We start from the raw sequence: 25,147 nt of genomic DNA on the forward strand, positions 1-25,147 counted from the left end.
TCTTCAGAAATACTCTTTTTGGGGTAGAACTTTCCATGTTTCATCTCTTCTGAAGGTGATTTTCTTTTAAGCAGTCAGCAATATGTGGAAACTTTTTAACATAAATGCAAAATGCTTTAAATTATGAAAATTGCGTGACTAATTGGTGAGCAAAAAGTTTCTCTATTGATTTGATACACAGATTGTTATGCATGATAAAAATGCTCAGTGGAGTTGCCATTTACTGTGTTAGTCTTAGAGCAGTCTTTGAAATCTAATGACTACATTAAAAATCAAGTCATTTTTAAAGGGCTTAAACACATGATTCTATTTATTTTTGAAGGAAGTACTCTAAAAGAAGACAGGCAGTTAAAATGTGTATTTCAGTGCAAAATATACTGGGAAATGACAATAAAATCTCATATGAAAGACAATAGTGCACAATAACCACATTATCTTCCAGGTTTGTATACAAACAAATACTGTGTTAACAAACTTTACACCATGCACAAAAGGTAGGTTCTTCACAAAAAATCATCATAAAAGCATAGCATTGAAACTGATATTATTTTTTTTTTTTCTCCAAGCTTGTATTCTCTGTATAATGCTTTGGAAGAATGAGAACAGGTGTGAAAATAAGAGTAAAGAAATTGCCAGTGCATAAGCCATTCAGATAGCTATGTTCTCTAAAAGATAATGAACGTGGAGAGCATGATTCAGATTCACACTACAGTTCTTTCATACCTCAAGGATAAAGTGTAGGAGACGATAGTCTACTTTAGCACCCCTTTTGGAGAAGAATGGTATGAAACAGCTTTAATATTAATGAGAATTAGCTTGGTACTTTTCAAAGTAGGATGTGAATGTATCCACCTTTTTATTATGATGATATATCAATGCAAATACATTCTGTACAAATAACAGCAAAACACATCTGAAAATAGAGACAGTGTGATTAATCCGTATCTTTTTAAAATAAATATGTACAATATTTACATTTTGGACAGTTCCAGAAATGAACATGTCCAGATTATATACCACTACCTAAACCCAATTCTTTATTATTATAGAAAATGCCTTTGCTGTACAAATATTTATAAATACATATGTATAAACTTCTTCAGTGAAATGTCTGTGGATTCATTGAAAAGAAAAGCATGAGATATTATTAAACAGTCTAGAGCATCATACATCAGACAGAAGTAGCTTTTCGGTGTTGAGAAGATTTTTCTTCTTCTGCTTCTGTGCATCACACCCGCAAATCTGATCGTCTTTTCTGAAAATCTGCAGAAAAGCAGCAGGACTGAATCAGTTTGCCTCGGTGATTGTTACTGACTGCACCATGTCAGACAGGGTTTCTGGGTCTACTTCTTCTTTACCATTATCTGAATTTTCTGATGAGATATAACAGCCAGAATCTCTTGGGCAGTCATTTAACTGTGATTTGTCAAAGCCATGGTGAGGGCTTAAGCTCAGCGTCTCCTGACCACCCTCACTTTTCTGCTGTTGTTCAACTAGAAAGAACAGGAAAAGTGAGAAAAAAATTGTCAAAATAAGTATCCTGGAAAAGACTTTGAGATAGAAACATGACTGATGTTGAAGATCTGTAGAAACAGAGTTGGTAATATACACGTGACTAGATCTGTATCTTTTGTCTATCAGAAACAGAAACCTCAGCATCAAAGAACTAAAAATATGATTACATGAGTATAACAACATCTAAGCTAATGTTGAGGTTGGCTTTGATCCTGCAGTATGTTGCTTAGAGATGAATGCCAGAGGCTTTGGCCTCATCCTTTAGACTGAGGTCCTTTAGGCTGTCCACAGGTGCAGCAGTCACCATGCATGGTCACCATGCCCCCAGTAGAGATGGCAGCTTTTCCTTTCCCCCATTCATGTATTCCAGAGCCTGTTCATGCAACTAATCGTGTTGCCTACTGCGCCTTGTTTATAACACATTGCATTATAGATGCTTTTGAATGTAACTCCCATGATTTTACCTACTCTGTGCACTGTGTAGCAAGATATAATGCGTTGGTCTTCAGAAGTGCTCAGCATATAGACATGGTAATCAGGTTTTCTAAAGCACTGGACTTTTCAGTGGGAATGGGTGGCTGATGGAAACTTCCTAAGCTTAGCTCGATATCCAAAAGGTTATTTTCCAAAACACAAAGCCCTCAGAAAAAGCTAAGATGCCTAACTCCTGCTGTATGTTTTTTGAACGCTGTTCCAAAACTAAATAGAAGCAAATTGTCTTGCAAATAGCTTGTCCTTGTTCAGCTGCTGTACGACTAATCTATTCAAACTCAAAAATCTGCAACTCAGGGAGAGTATTGACAGACGTCTCAAAAAAAGCTCAACAAAGTGGTGCCTCACAGGCAGGATATACCTGTATATCATGAATCTAATGTATCTTGTTAAAGTTATGGTTAAAGTTTGTGCTCCTGTTTGCTGGCTGTGAAATACATGAGATTTACTCACAGTAAATTTCTTCAGAAAACAAGCTATAAAATATAAAATCCTTCACTTTCATACTTTTTCCTTATCTCCCTTCAGTAACTGTATTTTTGCTTCAAACTGTGGCTTGCTTGCCAAACAAAGTATAAGAAACAGATCTCACAAGAAACAGAGCATTTTACCCCAGATTTTAGCTCTTCAGAAAAATGGTACCTTTTTGCTTTTGCAAAGAAAGTTCCCTTATTTCACTTTAATTGTTACTCCATGGTTAAATAGTTAGCTTCGAATCTTTAGTCAGATTTAAGCTGTCTCAATTCAAGTACAGGTAGAATGGAAGTCCTAGTACATGAAGGATTTTATCCTTCATCAAAATCTTAATCTAGTTTAGCTCCAGGGTAGAGTCTCAGAATTATAAAATTTCCATACTGACATTTGTTTCAGCTGTTGGAAATTATAAGCTTTGGCAACATGGGAAAATTTACACTTTGGATTTTTTTTTTTAAATCTTGTGTTATATTGTATAACAAGAATAAATTAGAAAAGAAAAATTGAAATGTTTCACTCTGAAAATATTGAAATGGAACAGAAGGAAAGTCAGGACCTGGCTTCATTGTGCGAGATTTCAATGAACTTGTTTCACAAAGCATTTGGATATATTGAGAAATATTTCTAGGTCCTGATGGAAGTCTTGTAGATTTGTTTGGACTAATTAATTCTGTTTAATATTTTCTAACTTTCAGTTGCCTAATTAAGTTAATAAACTAATCTGATTTTGGAGAAAAGAATCCAATGTCTCAACTTAGTAATTTTTGCATGAATAGGTTATAAGCATAACCTTATGTATTGGAAAAAAAAAATTCTTATTACTTTAAATACTTTCCAAAGAATAGACGTCCCACCTTGTTCCCAAATAAATTAATGGTTAATTGCACTTGTGTGAAAGAGTACACCTTTCATCAGATTTAATTGATATCTGTAACTGTTTGATCGCCTTCTCACCTTACAGAACATAGTTTGTCATGTCAAATGTTATCTTTCTTTGCAGGGAAAATAGTTGATCACGTAGGGTCCAATTGATTTCTGATTTAAGTCAGGAAGGAATTACAAAAGGCATTACACCAGTGAAGGTATTACTGCTGCTATTAGTAGCAACAGAAGTAGTTTAGCACGAATAACAGCAGATGCTCCAGTAAAGCCTTGTCTAAATTGTGTCATTAGCTCCTCGCACCCATCCCACAGGCGCCAAGATGACCCAGGTCTTGGTGGCTGTGGGCTGACAGAGCTCGTCCCGTGGCTGGGCGAAGTCCTCCTGCGCAGCTGCAGGCAGGGCTCCCCTGCCCTCCTGTGTAATCCCCTCATCAGCCTAATGCTGCTTGCTGGTGCTTATATCCGCTTCTGTAGCATCATCTGCTGCCCTGGGAAGCAATCACCTAGAAATTGTTAATCCTGTTTACATTTTCAAGGTCAAAGAGGAACCTCCATCCACTTTGTTTTACGATGGAAAGAAGACCAAGTAACTAGTGGATTAAAAAGAAAATGCAGTTTCAGTCAGTGTACTAGTGCCCTGCAACTAGCTGTGATAATCTGAGTAGTTCCTATGTGAAAAACAGATCCTAAATTCTTTTGCAGCAATGTCTTTGCTTTGTGTGTTTCAGGGAAAAAGACACAGGCAAGCCTGGAACTGAGATTTTTTTTAAAATCTGAATTTAGGTCAGTTAGTAGAATAAGAAATTTCTATTTAGAAAACATACAGATATGTAAAAATTCTGTCTCTTCCCGTAACACTAGAAGAATTTTTTTACAAGAAAAACTGAAACCCCAAAATGTTCAGGTGTTCGAGACAGTAAAAATATTTTCTATTTTTTATTCTGAGCAGATAAAGTTGAAGAATATCCCCCCCGCTCCATTTAAGAAGAAAAGACTGAAAGCAAACGTTGGTGCTTCCCCCCCCCCCTCTTTAAAGCAGCCTTAAATATTATGCAGTAACTACTAAACCACTTGAACAGGATACTGAATATTATAAATATATGTAGCATTCAATTTTAGATGTTGCTTCACAAGAAAAGATGTTTTTCTCTTTGTTTTTTACTTTTGCCTCTTACATTCAGTTCTACTTAATTCCTTCCTCTAACACGTACATGTTCAAGTTCCACATTAGTAAAGGTAAGTTTGCTGTCTTAATCTTTTGGACATCAGAAGAAAGATACAATGCTCGGGGAACAGGAATTGATAAAATTAAACTGCCGTTAGATGTTGCAGAATCATCAGAAATAGATATCTTATCAACAAATGGAAGTTCTATCATTTTTTCTACAGTAAAGCAGTTTCATATAAGATAAATAGCTTTCAGTCACTGTTGTCTATGATATGGCCAGAAGAGTCCAAGATATGCATCATTTTGACACATATATTCTAATACTACTTTAAACGGTAGGATTACATTCAGACTTCTGAAAAATATGTGAGACCTTTAGCCTTAGTAATAGATGTGTGATGCATACTTATCTTCCTTGCTGTTTAGATCTTTGAAATGAATATTTGTTACTCAATGACATCGATGTGCATGACACATGCAGGAATAGATCTCTTTTTCTTCACCAACCTTTTTTCCCTTTTTAATGAGTTTAAAGTCCTGATTAGGAAAGCACTTTAAGCTTAGGTTTAAGGCAATTCAGCTCAAGAATGCACAGAGGTCACACTGACTCCTGTGCGGTTATGTCAGTTTAAACCAGAGGAGTGGCAGGAGGTTTGGATTTTGTCTTGGAAGAAAAGAAGGTCACCCAGCAACAAGCCATACTTCATGAGTGTGCCCTCTGAGAGTCTGCCTTCATGAGTTTTGCCCAGGAGGAGAACTGGGCTAGGAGCACAGTGCTTTAGGCTGTCACTTGCATACCTTCCTGGAAGGTGCAGCGGTGACGTACTGAGCAGCACCATGCAATAACTAAATAGAACAAAGTGTGTCTTCAAGGCTGATGTTAGACCTTCTAGGGGACTCAAAATCTTTTGTGGATGTTTACACACATGCAACTTAAAAAACTGAACTCACTGAAGTCAGTGGCATAGCTTTTCTGGGAGGGATACTGAAGTGATGTGAGAGGAGAGTCCATGGTGAAAACAGAAATGAGAAGCTTCTTTTTTTCTCTAAAATCTGGAAGCAAACAGATAAGCCTGAAAAAAGGCGAAAAATACTAATACTCATGCAAGGATGACCTTCCTTGGGAAATCTGGAAATATTATGTCCAGGTCAATGACTTGTACCACAATACAGAAGGGGAGATTGTCTTTGAGCACTATTTGACTTTGACGTCATATTGTGTAATCCCACGTACTTAAAGGGACTGTCCAGTGTAAAATGATACTCTTGATGCTAGGTCCTGATGTAAGGAATGCAACTGAGAACTGAAATTCATGTCCTCAGCTATCTACTATCTTGCTGTCCAAGTACAACAAATAAGGAACAAACCTTATCTGGTACTAACAGTGAGATTTAGAGTATGATCTGGCACTTATACATGAAAAGTAAGCTAAGGAAGTGCATTTGGGGAGGTAAGCATAAAATATTATCTCCCAAATTGCATATATGCACCTTTTTTATTTTTTCTATAAAATTAACTGTATGCACATATCCAGTGAAGTCTCTAATTCTTCTGTAACTCAGAATTGCTTCACTGTAATGTAACTTACTGGACTTTGGGAATGAACCTCTTGACTTGCATATCTGAGTGAGAAGAAAATCAAGGCTATTTTGCACACATAAAAATGAATGTCCTGGGAAGCAGTCAAGAAAAAAGTTCTAAACTTCTTTTATTACTTTATTCATTAACCATCCAGCAACTGCTTCACTTTAAAAATAGCATCCTACAAAAGCACAGACATCCATCTCCTGTCTAGAAGCCATCTGGGAGAAGAATGGAAAGCTATTAAGAAATACTTTATGAAGAAGAGCTTTTTTTTTTTTCTCCCTAGCCATGAATTCATGGGAACCAATCATTTTGTCCCAAATATATAGGTCTGATCAACTTATAGAAAATCTAAAAAGAGACCTGGGAAGGGGGGAAGGTCGTGAGGCACTTACAAGGCCTTGCAGTTCTAGGATAGCCTGGCTATGTGAAGTACTTGAAGATGGTGAATTTGGGCCTGGACTCCCAGGGAAGGTAGCACTGTACCAGGAAGCAAAATCTGCTTAAAAAACACTATGTGGTAGCACTTGCTAAATAAAACTTACTTTTTAATTCCTGGTATGAGATGGATAAAGTTTTTCCTTTCAAATTCATTCAGGTCTAAATCAAATGTAAGATGAAACAATTCTCACTGTCAGAAATCCTACCTTCTGATGGCTTTAAGAAGCATATTATGTGGAAACTATTGCTGCAGGTCTTCTGGTTAGAAAACTCAGTAACTATTTATTCTGCAACATGAATTATATAGTCACAGGTATGCGGCATGAAGAAATCACTTAGTATAACATACAATAAATGTCAAGAAAAAGCCAAGGAGAGAAAAAGAAATTAAAAGCCTTGTAAAAACATCTGGACATTTCACAATATCAGATATCACATTAAAGAAATATTAAATCTTTTTTTACTACATTTATAGTAGAATCTAGTAAAATGAGGCTATATTCCAGCATGCTTGGCTGTTCTGAATAATAGCAGTCAGTCACAAAAACTCAGAAACCCTTGCATTTCAACTCTGGACCATACCTGAGACTCCATCCATTAATCAAACACGTGCTTTGTGGAAGCACGAATGTAATCCAAAGACATGGAATTCTTCCAAGCTCTGTGAGAAAGATGGACTTAGAACGCTATATAGGGTCTATGGCCTTAGTATATTTTTTTCACAAAGCTTATAAAAAGAGTGAACTTTTACCGGGAAAAATGCTGAACTTATATCTAGAATACTCTTGGCCAGTAAACAGATTACCTTGTAGCTGTGGGTAATTATGCTGCTCACTTCTAAGCAATGCAGAAAATCAATTTTAATTAAAAAATCATTTATGCTGGACTGAGTCATGCCCACTTAGGGAAAAAAAAATTATTGACCTAGGAAAGTTCAGTTCAGATGCAGAATTCACTTTCACAGTAGCACCCAGCTCTTTCAACCTAATTTTCCAATTGGATTGACAGAAGGACAAAGGAGGTCAAAAGATTCGGACGAAGTCAGACTTATGCTGAGCTTATCCCCAAGATCATCTTGACTCCCCGTCTTTTGTTACAATGACTTAACAGATAGCTTCTATCAATCTTTAGTCTTTAGTATCTTCCTTTTTAGAACAGGTTGTTCAATTCTGTTCTGTCCCTACCAGTCATGTGACAAATGCTGTGAACCTTTGGCAACCAGACAAGGCAAGGATTTGATTCAGTCCTGATTCAAGACAGTGTTGCAAACCAGTAAAGTACTTATACATGGCTTACCTTAAAATATACATGAGTCATGAAACTCAACTAGACTTAAATGAATGCTTATAGCTTGCATAGTATATAAAGATGTCTTGGTTCTGGTCCCTGTGAGTATTCATAAATTATGGGAATATTATTTTATTGAATTTGAATATTAGAAAGATTGGCTATACCTATCTAAAGTGGATGCGAAGCAAATACTCATTTCATCTCTTGATCTAAGACTACAGTGTCATCACTGATTTTGAAGCATGGGCCACTTTGTAAGATTTAATGTTATTTCCAGAACCATTACAATGATTTAAACTATTAGACTACCATACAGATAACATCAGGGACACTGTTTTGCCTGGAGAAGTGACTTAATCCCATGCTGCCAATTAGGAAGAATCCTATTTGGATAATTAAGGTAAATTTACTGATTTTCAGTGTATGGGACACGTAAGGACTTTCTTAGGTTTGGTCTTTGCACAGATGTATGTAGAATATTAAGCGTTAAGAGACCTTCAGAAAAAGAAAAACTTAGTGTCATCTTCTAAAAAGGTTAGGTGTCTAAGGCTGCTTGCTATGCTTTTTGCTACACAAGGAATATAAATAGCAAACCATATCCTCGCTACTCCAGAATAGTGTGACATTTGTGTGGTCTGTTAAAAACCATTATTTTTTGGTTTTGTTTTTCACACTGATGCAAAACTGCAAGATTACAATCTAGCATTTTTCATTAATTTTTTTTTTTGTGTGTTAAATATTGAAAATAGAAAAAAATATACAATGAATGGTGCAAAAAGTGCAGCAAGGCTAGTTACCAAGAGGTATACACAAATATACGTATACTCAGTTTAAGGGCAGGCGAGGGAAATGAACGTATTTTCAAATGATTTCCAGCTAGATCCCTGCAATACAATTCTTGGAAAATGTAACCCTTTTTTTCTGGATTCACTCTTACAATCAGTAGTTCTACACAGACAGCTCTTCAAGACTCCTTTGCTAGCCTGTCATCTCACAAAGCTGTAGACCAGAAAGAACTACTGAACCTGGTGGGCAAGGAAAACCCTTTTAATGCCTCTGCAATGTGTTTGCAAGAACCTTACCTTTCCCTGGAAGCTGACTAAGAACAGGAGAGACTGAATGTACAAATGGGGTCCCGAAAAAGCCCAAACACACCATAAAAGATACGGTCAGCAAAGACACAAAGAGGGAGATTAGAGAACATCTGCAGGGAAAGATGAAGGGATGAGGTAGCCAAAAACATGCTTAGAAGCCCAGAAATATTTATGTACTGAAGAACATAGGGTATATATGTGCATGCAGGTATGTGCATACAAATGTACATGTGCTGGAGTGAGAACTGGAAAGCTACCTACCTACTGAGGACATAAAAAGTGGACACCTGACAAGAACTGATATAAAAATATTCCAGTGAGACATTGGTTTTCCAGGTCTCCTTTTCTTTCTTTCAGATGCTTCTCAATTGCAAGTGCACATTTGATGAAATGAATGCTTAGCATAGGGGTAAGTATGCACAAGTATTAATGAAGAGGAAAACATCTGTTTTGGCTGAGTGTCTAATTAAGTAGATGCTTAGCTGTAGTTTCTATGAATTTGATATCAATTATTTAAAATCAGAAATGAGGCTGGAAATATCATTAAAATATCATGAGAACAGTGTTTTCTGTTCTGTATCCTAGCTTTTCCACTCCCGGTGAAAGGAACAAGTGAAGAAAACATAATGGTGACCAATACACGTACGTATACATGCACTGTATGATCAGCTTTCAGAAGCTCACCAGAAACTTTAGCCAGATTCATTCTGAGAAAAGAGTGCAAACCAGCTATTAGTATATATATGTGTTTGGGTTTGGTGGTGTTTTTTTTTTTACAAAACCTTCCTACAAAAGAAACTGATTTGGATAAGGATTTAAGTGTGGAATAAAATGAGGGGAGGAAAAAGTGTATTATTCTGCAGAATGTTGTTTAAAAAACTTTCAAGAAAATTCTTTACTGTAGCTATTTCAAATAAGCTCTATTTTGGTTAAGATACTAGCACAGAGTTTGGGAGGTTTATTTTCTGCTCTTGCAAAGACCTTGTGACTTTTAGGAAGTCACTTAGCCTGTCTGGGGGTTGGGTCCCCCGCCATAAATAGAGTTGTTCTTAAGCAATAGTTGTAGGACCTATAAATAAGAAATTTTAAATCATTCATGTGTTACAAGTATAGTAATCATATACATACCTAGAAGAGATGTATGGTTTGCTATCTGAACAAATAAGAAACCCATCTGACTCCATGTTTCATATTTAAAAGAAAAATAATTTAACAGATCAGTGTGAGAATCACTATTTCTTTAAATGTGTTTCTTCAGTTAAAACTTGCACATGACTCAAAAAAGCTTAAACGCTTACTGTCATAGTCCTGTAGATTTTCAATTGCTGATAACAATCTTGCCCTGTCTTCTGGGTTTGAAATGTTTAATTCGATCAGGTGGCTCTCCTGTAGATCCTTTAAGTCCTCTAGAGTTTCATAGCCATTTAGCAAGAGGGTTGAGGCATATTCCTACAAAGTGAAACAAGCAAATCCTTTCATGTATACAAGCACTACATTTAGTAGAGGAATAGGCACAATTTCTCTTTTACTTTTTTTTGTCAGGTTGAAATGGGCTCCAATCTCCAGTTTGATTGGCCTGCCTTTGGCATAAAACCAGAGCTGGAGAGCAAGAGAAGAACAGAGACAGAGATGCCTGGGGGTCCTCCTGGCCATTCCAGCATCTCTGCCCAAGTTGTCTGTTAAGAGAGTCCAGCAGCAAATTGGACCAAGACAGAGCTCTGCCAGAAATGTTTTAATTTGCCGAGCATCTCGAATTTTGTGGGTCGCCCCATGAGTGCCTCCCATGTTGGGTCCAGGAGGGCCTCTGAGGTAGGGTGTGCTCTGCCTTTGCACAGAAGAAGCACTTCAGTATAAGCAAGGGTGAGAAGCTGAGGGAGCCCTCAGGCATGCTGTGTCACACATGATCCCCCATGAGCTCTGTGTCGACACAGTCTGAAACTCTGGACATACTCCAGGGAAAGGAGTGCATCAGCACCAAAGCAATAACCGTTATTAAAAGTGTTACCTGTAAATCATGACCTAATTATGCTTTGTCACTCAGTCGAGAACTAGGGTTGCAGAGAGGGAGAGGCGGAATATGAGCATAGTGCAAAAAGACTATTGCTCCCTAAAGATCACGAGAAATTAGAAACCCAAATTCTAAATGTTGGCACTGGATTCTGACTGCAGTCCTGTCTCTGAGGTGTCCACAGTCACACACCTCCTACACTTAGGCATATAATTGCAGTCAGTTTATGGAGAGTTGACAAGTCACCACTGTGCCTCTTTGCATGGAGTCTCTTAGCCTAACCAAATGATGTGGTAAAATGCAGTTCTGTAAGACACTCACATCAGATAAAAGACAGACTTGAAGCTGCTTTGCTTTGCTAACATCAAAACTGCTGAAACCTGCCTTTCTACTTCTTCCTGTTAATGACATTCAAACCTGAGTGCACAGAAATGAAACGTTTCAAATACAGCTGGGAAACTCGTTCACTGACCTGCAGGTGGACACAATCCAGGAGGTCTTGCAGTGTTTTGGGCTTGGTCCTTTTGCTTCCTCTGTGCAGCTTTACCTTTCTGGGTGCAGCTTCCTCTTCCAAGATAATATCCACGTAAATGAACTTGAAGTTTCCTACTTTGTTGTTCAGCATGCCTGTCCATATGCCCATGGGGGTTTTACAGATGATATCTATAATGTCTCCTTTCTAGAAAAATAAAAAAGCGCACACCACTGCTTTCACATCTGGTTTGTTATATGTAGCTTTTCCTTTATGGACGAAAACCAGCACAGACAGCACAGGATCTTAACTAGTCGGTGTACAGTAACTTTTTATAATTACCTAGATTTAACTCTTTTGCTTTTATGAAATCCCAGCAAAATAATTACAGAAAATGGAGTTAGTCCTTATCTCCAAACCTTTGTGAAGGAGACGTGAGCATAAGCAGCCCCGCTCACCATGTTTGTGCTCTGCTTGGTCCCTGAAAAGGCATAGGGTTGCATCAGCAATCAACTTTTGCCATGGATAGTGGGCACAGCTATGGCAAAAAGCAAGGGAACACTGTGAGGTTATTTTCCAAATATGTGCCAAACCATTTACACAGTAATCTTATCGTCCAGCATCTCAAGGGTCTTCAAAAACTGATAACTGAGCTATGTGAAAGGTGGACTCTTACCCATTTTACAGTAAAAAACACTGGCTACATTTCTCAAAAGCAATAAAGAACATTTAACTCCCTTAATATCTTCCTGTCTGTCCTTCCCAAAGGACTGAGAAATTTTCCCACTACTGTTAACACAACTGACTGAGAAAATAGTGGAAGGTGCCTTGGCAGACAGATTGAAAGGCTTCAGCTCTCCACACTTGTGCATTCACTCCGAAATGTGAGTGCAAAAAAAGAGTGACAACACAGCTACTTCGAGAGGGCTTTTTGGTAAAGGTGTTCACAGCCACGCTGTGGGAACCAAGGTCTCGGCTCAGCACAGCAGTCACTCTGAGTAATTCTCGTAGTAGAAAGGCTCCCTTGTATGTCACACCTCCTGCACAACTTGCTCCCATGACCTCAGAATTGAGTCCTCTCTTCTGGGCAGGTACCATGGAACTTACAGAAATTATGAAAGTCTTTAAAGAGTTATCCAACAAATCCCCAGGTACACACTTCTTCGGCGTTCTGTTGCAAAGTTAAAAATCCAACTCAGTTTGTTAAAATATCTGTGAACAACTCCAAGACTTTCAAATCTTTTCTATCTGGTCAAGAAACTGCAAGTAAAGTGGTCACACTAGTTTCGGTACAAACACAATTAAGAAATTGATTGTGTTCCAGTGACCTGGTTTTGTTAGAATATGGAGCTCAGAGCTATGAGCATGTTTAAAGTGGAAACTAAACAAACATTTGTTTAAAGCTCTATAAGCACACTTATTACTCTGCAACTTGTGGAGGCTCAGGAACTTCAGATGTGGATGCAGATCAGGATTAGGCAGTGGCTCTAAGCTGAAGATGCACTTTGAATTCAGATTCAGGGTACTGAAATTTTGTGAGATAAATTTAGGGGATTTCAACCCTAAGTATTAGTTCATAATTCTAAAATACACCACCCCAGTGACTAAAAACGAAACCTGTGTGAGCCACCAGACATTTTCTGTTTTGTGACCAGTTAAACTGTTTTGAAAGAAATGACCCTAGGTGTGGGTAGAAGTGGAGGGCAAGTGGTGAAGACTGCAAGTACTGGCAGAGCAAATGGCTGTAATGTAGGCCAGAGAGGAGGAGAGGGAGACTCAGTGAGATACAGATCAGGATTTTGACAAAAAGAAAACACTGTGAAGAAGAGAAGATGCTGAAGTGTGAATAAAATCTGGATATGAAGGTGTTTACAAAGACGGAGAAGAAAGAAGTCCAGATTACAGACATGAGTAGTCTGAATGATGATGATGTTGAATGTATTTGTGCATGGAAGCAGAAAAGGGCTGGGCTTTTTTAGTAATGTTCAACTGGGCCCATGTCTGGAGCTCCTTTTTCTCACTCACATAGCCTGGACGCCCCTGCCATGTTGTCAGGGCCAAAGAAAATTCATAGTTCAAAGGTACATTTAAAGAAAACTTAATGGAAAGGCGAACTCTTTTCATTAAAGACAATGGGTGCCACTGAGCTTTTGGTATATCATTATCGTGACTGAAAAAGCTGGGGGGCCAACATCACATCCCATGAGACTCGAGTTTTTCTTACTCCAGACCTAGTATGGGGGAAGCAATATGTATTTTAGTCTGAGGAAAGCTGTGGTATCCAAGTAGATACCACAGTGAGATACCTACCTGCAGTCTATGCCTTAAAAAGCCCTTAGTGGCAGTTGGCTTTGCAGCATTGTCTGAACTAAGTCCTTATAGAACCATTGCAAAATGAGATTGGTCTTTCTCTTAGAGCGTTACACGTGCTTAATGGTTAAAAAAAGCATTAGTAAACACACTCTTCACATGTAAACAAAGTCCCCTTGGTATTTTTAGTGGAAAAGAAGAAATCCTGGTGGTTGTCTTACCTTGATTTTTAGAGAGTCGGTGTCATAAGGACTTGGTGTGAAGTCTGTGTGAACTTTGGCTCGACCACAGAAGGGCCCACTGTAAGGGACTTCGTCATCAAACCGGAGGCTGTCCCTGTTGCTCGTTCCATCTGAGCAGCTGGTCACCCCACCTTAAAGAGAGTTAAGTTGAGAGATCTCCTGCACCAAATGTCCAGACATGCAATTCTGCACAGTAGCCAAGAGGAAAGTGTTCAAAAGCACAGAATTAGAAAAAGAGTGTACTCTCTGTGATTTTGACACATTCCAGGAAAAATACATTCAATAAAAGGCATACTACAAGAGACTGAAGAAAATAAGTAGGACACCTTTCATTAACATCTTCTCTACAATAATCTTTTTCTGGTGATGATACTAATAGACTACACATTTTACTTACAGACTTTTTGAAATATTACCTCTGCAGATTAGTAAAATGTACTCTAAAAGTGCAATTTAGGGAATGAATTCTGTGGAACGTCTCCTGTTTATTCAGAGAAATGAAAACAAGTACTGTAGAAGTTATTTTATTTCATTACAGAACTAGCTGAAACATCAAAGCAACCTGCATTGCAGAGGGAAATTTTAATCTTATCAACATTTCTGCCTGTCATTTTATCCAAGTCGAGCAATAAAATATCGGCAGAGTCATTCAAGCAAATTTGAGCAAGCTCTGCAATATCCCATCCAAATATGTTTTTAGATAAGAGCAGCAGTGTGTTGGAAGTAAACTCCCATATACAATTTTCACAAATCATATCATAGAAAATGATCGTAAAAATGTTTTTGTTTGAGGTGATTGCTAAAGTGCACAGCTCCATCTCAGGGCCAGATTAACTACTTAGTGCAAATGGTCTGGACTGCAGCTCGAGTCCCCACTTCAGGCTCACATGGTACCTGCAGTGATGGCACAGCAACGTCATCATGGACAGCTGTGGCCTGCTGCCCAGCAGATGTCCACAGCAGAGCAGTGGATAGAGAGGTGGAGGCAAACTCCACTTCTCATCAGAGATTCATCTGCCCTCCAACTGAGACTACCCTGCTGAGGGAGGATTTTCAGTGGGTTTTTGGAGAAGCAGACTGTGTCTCTCTGCATCATGACCTGAAGCCACCAGGTCAGGCCCCCATCACCCATCACCTCAGAGGGACCTTTCCCTTTGTCTGCCTCACATCTGCAGAGCGAAGGAGGAACTCGCAGCCACTGCCCGCAGAGAGGATGCTTGTGTGGCTGCACCCAGTGATTGCAGCCCTATAGGTGCCAGCACCATAGCAGTGGTAACCCAAAAAACCATTTATGGCATATGTACCAGCAAAATCTCCTATAATCCATGCTATTTTTTACTGCAGTTAATATTTCCCCTCTTAACGCTCAGCTGATTTCTGGAGGGAGGTATATCTACCATAGCTGCCACCCATTTAATCAAATTACACTTTCGTCTGCCAGACTGAAGAGCTCTATACTATCACATTTTTGACCACCAGCTCTGATACCTCAGACTTAAACAATAACAAAATTGATCCAGTGACTGAATAAGAAGTATGCATATCTTGTACTCACTAGATGAGCTCTGGCCACTGTTCAGACTATAGAGACTTTCCATAGAGTCACTGGCTTTTAGGGAGACCTTCTCAGTGTGTATTCCACCACCAGGATCACTGTCATCTTTTCCTTCTTCATTCTTTAACAGAAAAATCAGATGTTAACTACCAGGAGATGTATTTTAAACAAACAGTTGTTTTTTTCTTTTAAATCATCATTGGAGATGAACTTGTCATTACACTTTATTAAGAACCACTCTATAAGAGAAAGCATTTTAGAAGCTGATGCCTGGTACTAAGGATGACCAGCACCACCCCTAGCACTTTATGGTCTTGGAGAAATCCCCTGTCTCCTCTCTGCCCCACTTACTTCATTCCACTCCTGCTCAAGCAGCTAAACTGATTCTCCAGCTCAGAAAACTTCAGTATACCGCAGCAGTGACAAAGGCTTGTAATGGGAAATTCTCAGGTACCCAGATAAGCTGTTTTTTCTGATTGTCTCAGAGGAGAAAGTATAAGTTTAATTCTGAAAGCACATGGTGAAGTGCTAGCTGATGCAGCTGTGTTTTGCATTGAACTTCTGAAAATCATGGGTGCTTGGTGGCAGGCTGGCACCCAATCCAGGGTGTTCTGGAGACAGCTTGTACACACGTATGACATCGGTGTGTTCTAGCACCATGCTCACCACATTGCCTGACCTACACATTGGCCTCAAAATCCAGTGCATTTCAGAATTAACAGATGTGTGTTTCTCTCACAAAATCTAATGGTGTATGAAATTGGCCCCCTGAGTTTATAACATTAAATCACACCTCAGGAATCACAGCCCATTCAAAACAATAAGATCCATATTTCAATCACAGGTAAGCTAGGGTTGATGTAACAAATAAATGAAATAATGATGAGCTTTCAAAGGAAGGATTTTCTTCAGCAGATTTCATCACATTGTCAATGTGCGTGATATTCTGATACACCTGAAACATCCTGCAGTACTTAGGATGTTACGTTATATTTGGGGAAATATTAATTATTCATCCATTGGCTGATGAAGTCAAGCAAAGACGACAGTGCATGTATGAAGTAGAGACCCATAGAGGTACCTATAAGGTGTAGCATTGAAATGGAAGACTATATTGGTTTTCAACAAGGACAGTGCTTATTACACCAGTCAGCAGCATAACCCATAGATTAATGAGTGGGCCAGTATTGATTGTCATCATCTCCTGCAGGAATGAAGATTATGCTACATGTGTGTCCAATCAGATGATTCATTGAATTTCTGTCATGTGAATCGTTGCTGTAAATGTGCAGAAGGTAAATGTTGAAATTCTGATTTTTATTTCTTATAATAAAAAAACATGGATTGCAACCTCTCAAATTTTAGCAAAAAATGCAAACTAAACTAATGAAATAGGAATCTTTGTCTTTGACCTCCAAAAACTGTCTCAAGACATCCTGTGAAACATTATTTACTACTTGTGAAGTTTCTTACTTATTTTCCCTACTTATTTGATATTGACACGTGTGAGATAGGATGCAGACTAGCTAGATTTTTTGGGATGATAAAGTATGACAAGTCCTTTTTCTTTTTGTTTTTTAAATTTGGAACTCACTGATACAATATATTGAGAAAACAGGGTTTGAAGTGTGTGAAACATTATATGTTTTTTATGTTTAATAAAGATAGGTTCACTAAGATTAAATAAGATAAAAGCAGATGAGGTATATGACTTGTCATGCTCTAGGATGCTGGCTGACCTCTACAAAATGGACTTTGGAAATAATTCTTGTACTGAAAGAAAAATTCTTCTTATTAAGCATTTTGTACAAGTTGAGTATCAGACTGCTGATGAGGTTCATCCAATACTCCCTTGTGTCCACATTAGGAGATTTTTTTTTGTGGTGCTTATGCAAATGCTTCTTGATGACAAAGCAAAATTCAATGATGTAAAATTCTTATGCCTATCTTGGGCTCTTGCTGTGTGATGCTTTAATTGTATATGTGCATGTGTGAGTAAATTAACATGCACATGAAAGAAAGGGTACATATTGAAAGCTGTTCTAATTCAGTATGTGTTACCATGTTTTTATGGATTGTCGTAACTGATGACAATTGCACCATGAACAGGAAAAATGCACTTAAAATTTTTACTTCACATTTATTGTTATCAAACACGAGATTCTTAAGCTATATTTACCGTCTCCTCAGAGAGTGCCTTGATGTACTTTTTACCCATCTTTTTCTTCATAGTAAGGGAAATGGCTCTCATCTTCTTACCCAATCTTCCTCCATTATTTGCTGCTTTAGTTTGTACTGCATCTCCAATGTCATTTATAGTCTCCAATTCACATATCTGATTTGAAATAAAAGAGTAAGCAACAACTCACCATGAAAATGAAATTCAGTGTAGTGGAATAGGAATTACAGAAAAATATTAAGGACACCAATGCATTTAGGATGACAAAAGTAAATCATAGCCATTTTCCTGGGGAATTGTGTACCTAAACAGGTTTGCAGCACACCACCGTACATATGAAAGAAAATATATTTTATGCTAGAAAATGTTGTTTCCCATTGTTTATTGTCCTTAATCCAAACAAGAATTGAGGGGATTTATGCAGGTTCTTGAAAACAAAAATGACACATCTGTGGGTTGCATACACTTTCCAGTTACTTTGGGCGTGCACCAACCAGAAGTGCACTTCAGCCTTTTTGAAAAATTGTTTCTAATCTTCCCATCAAAGTACCAAAGTTTAGGTGTGATTCTCTTGTTCATTGTGGCAAGGGCTCAGTCACCCAGACAGATGTAAGTACACAAGCAAAGTTCTCACCAGTGTAAATTTTACACAATAGTTTCCAAATGTTTTTGCATAACTGTCATGGGAAAGTGAACTGAAGAAAGTAAAACTCTGTGTTATACAGACCTCAGCTGCATCATCTGCCTTTGATAGCGAGTGATGCCTGAAACGGTCAAAGCTTCCAAAGCTGCTTGTGCGCTGTAAAAAAAGAGAAGACAAAACCTTGACTCACTGATGATGTTTTGGTCTGTTATTAAGACTTAAATACAACTGTCAAGTCACCTGTTTATGTTAAAAATTCCTCCCAGATCAGTGGACTGTGAAGTGCTACATCCAGCTAGAAACAAACTAGGAGGTGACTATAGGAGAAAAAAAAATTGGCTGTACAGCCAGAAGCAGAAAAATGAGTAAGAGAACCAATACTGCTTCAAATACTAACTAGATCATGGATATGACTGAGTTCTTCTACATCAGTTTCACATTAATTATACACAGGTATCTATGAGTTACTTCTAGGTAAGATTGCTGTCTGTCAGCTTAGAAAAAAAGCTGTTTCCATAAATATGAGCTATAGAGTCAGTTATGGTGGTGTCAACTGTGGCAATTTATACAGTTCACTTTTGCAGCTGGGGAGACTGTTTACAGTCCTTTGCCAACAGGAATCAGCAAGGACGGCCGAGGATTATGAATACATTTTTTTCCCAAATGCATGTGTTGCGGAGGGAGTAAGTAACAGAATAATCAGGCAGGCCCTGTGTTTTCTTCCCAATCCCCCAATTTGAAAATCTGATTTTTAAATATACATGGGTACAATTTTTCCCTGTGCCACAACACATAAGAAAGGCTGCATCACCTCAGCTGTGCATTAAGAGATGGTGAATGGCTTGCTTTTACTTCCTTCTAATTTTCACCCTTTCTGTGTGGTTAATTGCCGCGGTAAGGAGGGAAGTGGCACAGCGGGTTTTTGCAAGAGAGGTCACACAGAAATACCTGCCAGACATGCCCAGGCAAAACTGCCTGACACTGCACTGCCCATGGTGGCAAACTGCATCAAATTGGCATTGATGACAAGTCAGAAGCCCCTTTAAGTGTGGCCCTAGTAACAGCCAGAATTTGGACGTTTCTCAACTCTACACTGTATTTAAGAGCTTGTTTTTATATCTTCACCAATACTCAAGGCTAAATCCAGAAAGACTCCTTTTTTTAAAGTTCTTCACTCTTCCATAGTAAATGAAAGTCTTTTAATGCAGTATCAGATTTCTTGAAGCAGGGTTTACTGTTATATACTATGCAACATCGTCTTAGTATATTTCTGAGTATTCAAAATCCCCTCTGGAGAAAAAAAGACACATAAGAGATTTCAGACTACCTGGTTACAGGTTTTTCTGTATTTATTCACCCATTTACCTTGCCCACATGATTTCAGCCAAACCAGTTCCTTGCTCCATTGCTGCCTTCCCCCCAGGCCACACGAGCCATCTTTTCATCTCCCCCCAGGTTTCTAAAGCACCCATCGTGCCCCCTTCCCTGGCATCTCCAGCTACCTCCTTTTGCTCTCCACCCAGGAGTCCCACCTGCCTCAGAAGGGCCTGAGGGCTCCTGGCTCTGCTCTACCATTACACCTTTCAATCTTCTCTGCCAGGTCAGGGTTTTCATGAGGTAGCCTCCGAGGCAACGGAGATAGATAGACCATCCTTTGGGCAACAAAAGAGGAGGAGAAAAGGTCTGGTTTAATAGCCGGCCCCGTTGCCTGCCTTCGCGTTGCAGACACGCTGAATGCCGACATGAACCTGCTTCCAGAGAAGCCAAGGAGAAATCTCTCGCTGATGGTAAGGGGAGCAGAGCTGCCCAAACAGTGGGTGCTGCAGGGAACACCACCCTTGCTAGGCTTATCCTCCAGTTCCCTACCCAGGCGGCAGGGTTAGTAATGCTGCAGGAGTGCTGTCCTCTGGGAAGCTGGAAAACCAAAGACCTGCTTGAGCCAAGACCTCAGTAACGGTTTGAGCTGCTGGCAAGTTTCTGAGTGCTGGTACAGCCCCGTGCCTGTTCTGCCCACAGCTACCAAGCTGCTGTCTTCTGCTCTCTCTCCTTATGCTCTCCTTTCCTGGCAGCAGTTAGTCCTCTGCAGGACTTCTCAGTAACGGTGTCAGGATCCTGATGCCACACAGGATGGCGAGGTGGTATTCAGGCCTTGCAACCGTGATCTTAAGGAAGGGTTTCATCAAAATGATACCAGCTATGCAGAGCACACACATGCTCCCCTGGGTGTTTCCATCCAGGAAGGACCCCATCCTATTCTGTTCCTGCTCATAAATCACAGGGTCACTATCCCTATTAGCTGCTTTATCTCTTACACACAGTCACTTTTAAACTAAAAATAGTTTGCAAAGAGAAAAAAAACTACAACAAAGAAAAGCTACGGGAAACCATGAAGACACTTTGCGTTAAAGTCTCCATTTGAGAAGAAGCAAATCAGCATCCCCTGGAACACAACCGAAAATAAAAGCTCCTTGCTGTTTCATTCCCCTGTTTTCCCACACTTATTTATTAACCAGCTCTGCCCCCCCACCCCCCCCCCAAAAAAAAAAAAAAAAAGAATGTGGACATAGCAGTGGGAGAGGCCTGAGCACAGCCGGATGGAAGAGGAAAGTATACCCACTTTTTGGGTCCATGTTCTAAGCACTGCAGCTTAAGAGAAAAAGAAATAACATCATTTTTTCCACTACATTTCTGGGCACAGCTAACCTGAAAAATATTTCCAGCCAAAGGTTATTTGAAGAAGCTGACCCAGATTTGTGAATATTTTTGGACGTAAAATGACATTTACTATTCACTGAGGGAAAAAAAAAAAGAAAAGAAAAGAAAAAATCACACAGCTCTCCTCTTAATTGATTGTAGTCTCTCAGAAAATCTCTGTTGGCTAAACATAGTGGTTTATTTGTTTGTTTTTATCTTGTGAAATTGAAAAGGACAATGTGGATTGTACACTTTAATTTTATCTAAAATTCCCATAAAGAAGTTTTCTATTAAGTAGATGAACAATATCCTGTGACAAGGGGTTAGCTCAATACTATGATATAAAAACACAGTCCCGAGGATTACGGTTCTATTAGACAGGATTAACACCTTTCACTGGCTTGTCAACACAGCCAAATGTGCCCTGCAGCACTGAGCAGAAGGGATAGAAAGAGGGAGGCTGAGATTCACAGCAATATTAGGAAAGTATAAAATAGGCTCACACAGCGATCTCTAAACATACACTGACCTTTCTGTTTCATTCAATCACTTCAAGATGTCTAGTAGGAATAACTGTATATTAAAGTGCAGATGTGCTGCAAATACTTTAAAAGGAACAAGAGGAAAAACATTGTTTATTGTTGATCTTACCTGTAAACAGCTTGAGCACAGGGAAATCAGTTATTCTTTTTCAACCCTTGAAACAACCTTATATCCTACATGTGCAGAAGCCTTGGGCTATTTTGTAGTGTACTTCAATGTTGCTTCATCCCCATTAAATATTAATAAGGGTTACAGGATGATTTCCACTATTCTAGATAATGGTCTTGTTGCACTGGAGAGCACTAAATAGGGCTGCTTCAGCAATTCTCTATACTAACTTTTTCCATTAAGTAATCAATAGCTACCACCTTTTAAAAATGTATTCAACCCCATTATACTGATAGCGAAAAGCAGATTTAGGAGCTCTGGGCTGCAAAGGGAACAGGACTATTACTTTCAGTAGTGTCAGTCACTGCATTAGCGTCAGGGAACACCTACTTGGTGAAGATATGGATAGGCCTTATTTCCAGGTGAAGGGAAGCTTTTAAAGTAAATGCAAAGCTACTAGGAGAAAATATGCTATTGACTTTTGATACCAGGATTCAGCATCCTATAAAGTTAAGTGATTTTTCTGGCTGGATTTGTGCAAGAGCCAGCAATGGATATGTTAAGCAAATACGAATTTGCTCAGTAAAATCTAACGGAGGCATGGGCAGGGAAGAAACACTTCTATTTTCCCACACAAGGACCGATCAAATAATTTCTACAAATCAATGCATTAACTTTCATCCCTTCCCCTTCGGTATACAAAATTAGCAGAATAGAAAATATCAAAGATATTTTTCAGTATTTTATTCCATCTTTTCCTATATTGTCAATTCTCTGAAATCCAGGAATTGTAAATAATCATTTTAAAGTGGTAAGTGCTATGTAATTGCTGTTTATTTTAATTTGGACAGTCTGCAGTTGGTGATCTGGTGTGTCTGTAAATAGCCTGTCATTTTCTCTAGAAAATGGACTGGTATACAAATAGAAAAACAATGAGAAGAGGTTCTGCAATCCATGTCTTTCTGTTATAGAACATCCTTCACTTGTAGGGCATACCACAGAGGAAGTCAGTTAGTTCTTATGATAAACTAGTCAGAGACTCTCCATGTCCAAAGACAACCTTTGAGCCAAAACGGACAGCAGTTATCCTGCTAAATACTCATAATGGGTGATATTCATCTCCTATTTTCCTTTGGACAGTTCCCACTTCTCAGAGGTCTGGTTCCCTGCTGTGAGAAATTCTGGCCCATTATGTTTTGCTTCAAGTCCTAGTCAAAATAGCTTGTAAGTCCAGCATGACGTAATAGCTTTGCACTGACCCACTCACACCAGTAAATCTCTTCAAATTCCTCCATGTATTTTCATTTTTAGCTTCCATTCATCTTTAGACTACCCAGACCATGTAAGCAGTATAGGGGCAAATGCAGTCACTGGGAATAACAAAAAAGGAGCTCAGCATGTTGCCCAATTTTCTTGCCTGCCACAGACACTTATACTCTTCCCTCTCTCCTCAGAAGAAGCCGCAGCAGCTGCCAATGGGACAGTCTGTGCTTGCTGCTTTGATTGATGGAGATAAGTGGAGCTCAGGATTTGATTCATTTCTTCTATTCTCTGATGCTCCTAGTCCCTTCAGAAGGAGGAGACTACTCTGAGAATGAAATTAAGAGTTACCAAAGTAGGGATGAATATTGCCACTCTGCTAGCTTATCTTATTGCATAGGTAATCAAATTGTCTTCTACTTTCCCAGAAGGCAAGATAGGAATTTTTATCTTTCGGGATATTCTGTGAAAAAAACCCACCACCACAACAAAACCCCCTCACTTCTGTATAAAGAATGAGAATTTGCATACAAATTCAGTAACTCTCCAAAGAGTAATAGAGAAGCAAAAAAAGAGAAGACTTCTCTACCTCAGGGATTTTTTCCTATTTACACGTTAGTTACACATGTAGACCTTCTGACCACTAACCAAGCTATTAATATAACTTTATAGCCCACACGAAACATGGCCTAAACCTTGTACTTCACCAGTCAAAAGCAATAAAAAAGGTACAGCTTGTTCTTGCTAACTCAAATAGGGCAAGCGACTGAAATGGCATTTTTAACTGGTGTAAAAATGACTCTATAAATAAAGACTGGTTGTTATCATGGTCTGGTATTCAGTAACTGCATGGAGGTGGGGAGAGAGGGGAGCAAAGTGGTCTTTGAACAAAAGTGCTACCATGAAGCATCAGAGCAAACACCCTAATTTTAATGATGGAAAATGACTGAAAAAGAAAAGCGGTATAAAGTAATGAGTTAATCATCCTCCTCCAGGTCAAGAAGCTTCTCTCTCTAAAGTAAACACTGGGTGGCTGTTTTATCAGTACCTCTATCTGGTACCAGCCTCAGTCTTTCAAGCCTGAACCAATGCTGACACAAAGCATGTAGCTGCTGATAACCCAGCCCGCACGTCAGAATTTCCACTAGAAACTCAGTTCTCAAGTGCTTTCAAAGGGCATCTTGCACGGGGCAGGCACTGATGCAGCTGAGAGCAAGGGGGAAGCTAACGTTCATGAAGTTAAACGAGGGCAGGATGGTTTGCAAGGTCTGTAAGTCTTCCTCAGGAAGAGGCAAGCCACGTAGGACGTCTGAGCAAAAAAGGCAATTTCATCTGGCAAAAAATGTGCTGTGTTGATTAAAAGTTTGTGAGGAACTAAATAAGGAAGCAATTTAAGAAATGCCAGTCTTAACACTAAGAAAGTTTTTTGCAACTGAGTGTTGCAAAATGTGCATGGGGGGAGGGATCTGACTCCTCTTCCTTTAAATGCACGTTGACCCTGAATTTTGAGCACCGTTGTTCCTGCCCAGTTGCTGCAGAGCACTCTCAGTTCCCGGTGAGAAAAGTCACTCCAAGTGCTCCTCTGGCAGTCTGTCCAATTTGGGGAGTGTGCACACAGGTATTTGCAATAATTATGTAATTAAGCCTTTATTATTTATATGACATTTAATTAAAAGTGACTTTCAGTGGCACACAAAACCATGAAAAGAAAATGACTTTAAAAGAAGGTTAAGGATGTGTGACAAACTCAGAGGAGCTATGAAAATGACAGTTAAGGACTTGGCATGATGTGCACTTCTACCTCCCTAGTATCCTTTTTTACCCTTCATTTAACCATGGGCAGAAACGTTGAGGGACAAGCCTGGAAATCCACCCTCCACAGACCTGTGCCTGCAGTAAAGGGGAGCGCTGTCTGAGTAAAGACTGGTTAAACGCTACATAAGCATTGCAGGCTTTGATGTTTAATATCTTAAATACCAACATCTTTCCTCTCCTGAAACTTTCTCCTCTCAGAACCAGATGAATTCAGAGATAAATTCTCATATTTTAAAACCGAATCACCTTGCTTCAATTAAAGTCCTTTCCCTGCTTACTTATACAGCACGATTTTACTAATGCTGTGTGTTACCTAGGTCCTGACCTTGCAGGGTTCAGCTGGATTTCTTGTGTGAGAGAAATGACTCACACGAGTG

At 39.1% G+C, this 25,147-nt stretch overlaps 1 protein-coding gene across 4 annotated transcripts in view; it reads right to left on the reverse strand.

Annotated features, from left to right (window-relative positions):
* Positions 1-1,204: 1,204 nt before the first annotated feature.
* SAMSN1 (SAM domain, SH3 domain and nuclear localization signals 1) overlaps positions 1,205-25,147 on the reverse strand; it is a 117,697-nt gene continuing 93,754 nt past the window's right edge. For all 4 annotated transcript variants that reach the window (XM_049824892.1, XM_049824895.1, XM_049824893.1 and 1 more), the window contains 7 exons: positions 18,435-18,506; positions 17,708-17,863; positions 15,529-15,649; positions 13,953-14,104; positions 11,422-11,628; positions 10,240-10,390; positions 1,205-1,493 (listed from right to left, as the gene is read on the reverse strand). In XM_049824892.1, the coding sequence (XP_049680849.1) occupies positions 1,288-1,493; positions 10,240-10,390; positions 11,422-11,628; positions 13,953-14,104; positions 15,529-15,649; positions 17,708-17,863; positions 18,435-18,506 (1,065 nt within the window). In that variant the 3' untranslated portion in view covers positions 1,205-1,287. The remainder of the gene's footprint in view (positions 1,494-10,239; positions 10,391-11,421; positions 11,629-13,952; positions 14,105-15,528; positions 15,650-17,707; positions 17,864-18,434; positions 18,507-25,147) is intronic.

This window comes from Accipiter gentilis, chromosome 21 (assembly GCF_929443795.1).
Source record: "Accipiter gentilis chromosome 21, bAccGen1.1, whole genome shotgun sequence".
NCBI lineage: Eukaryota > Metazoa > Chordata > Aves > Accipitriformes > Accipitridae > Astur > Astur gentilis.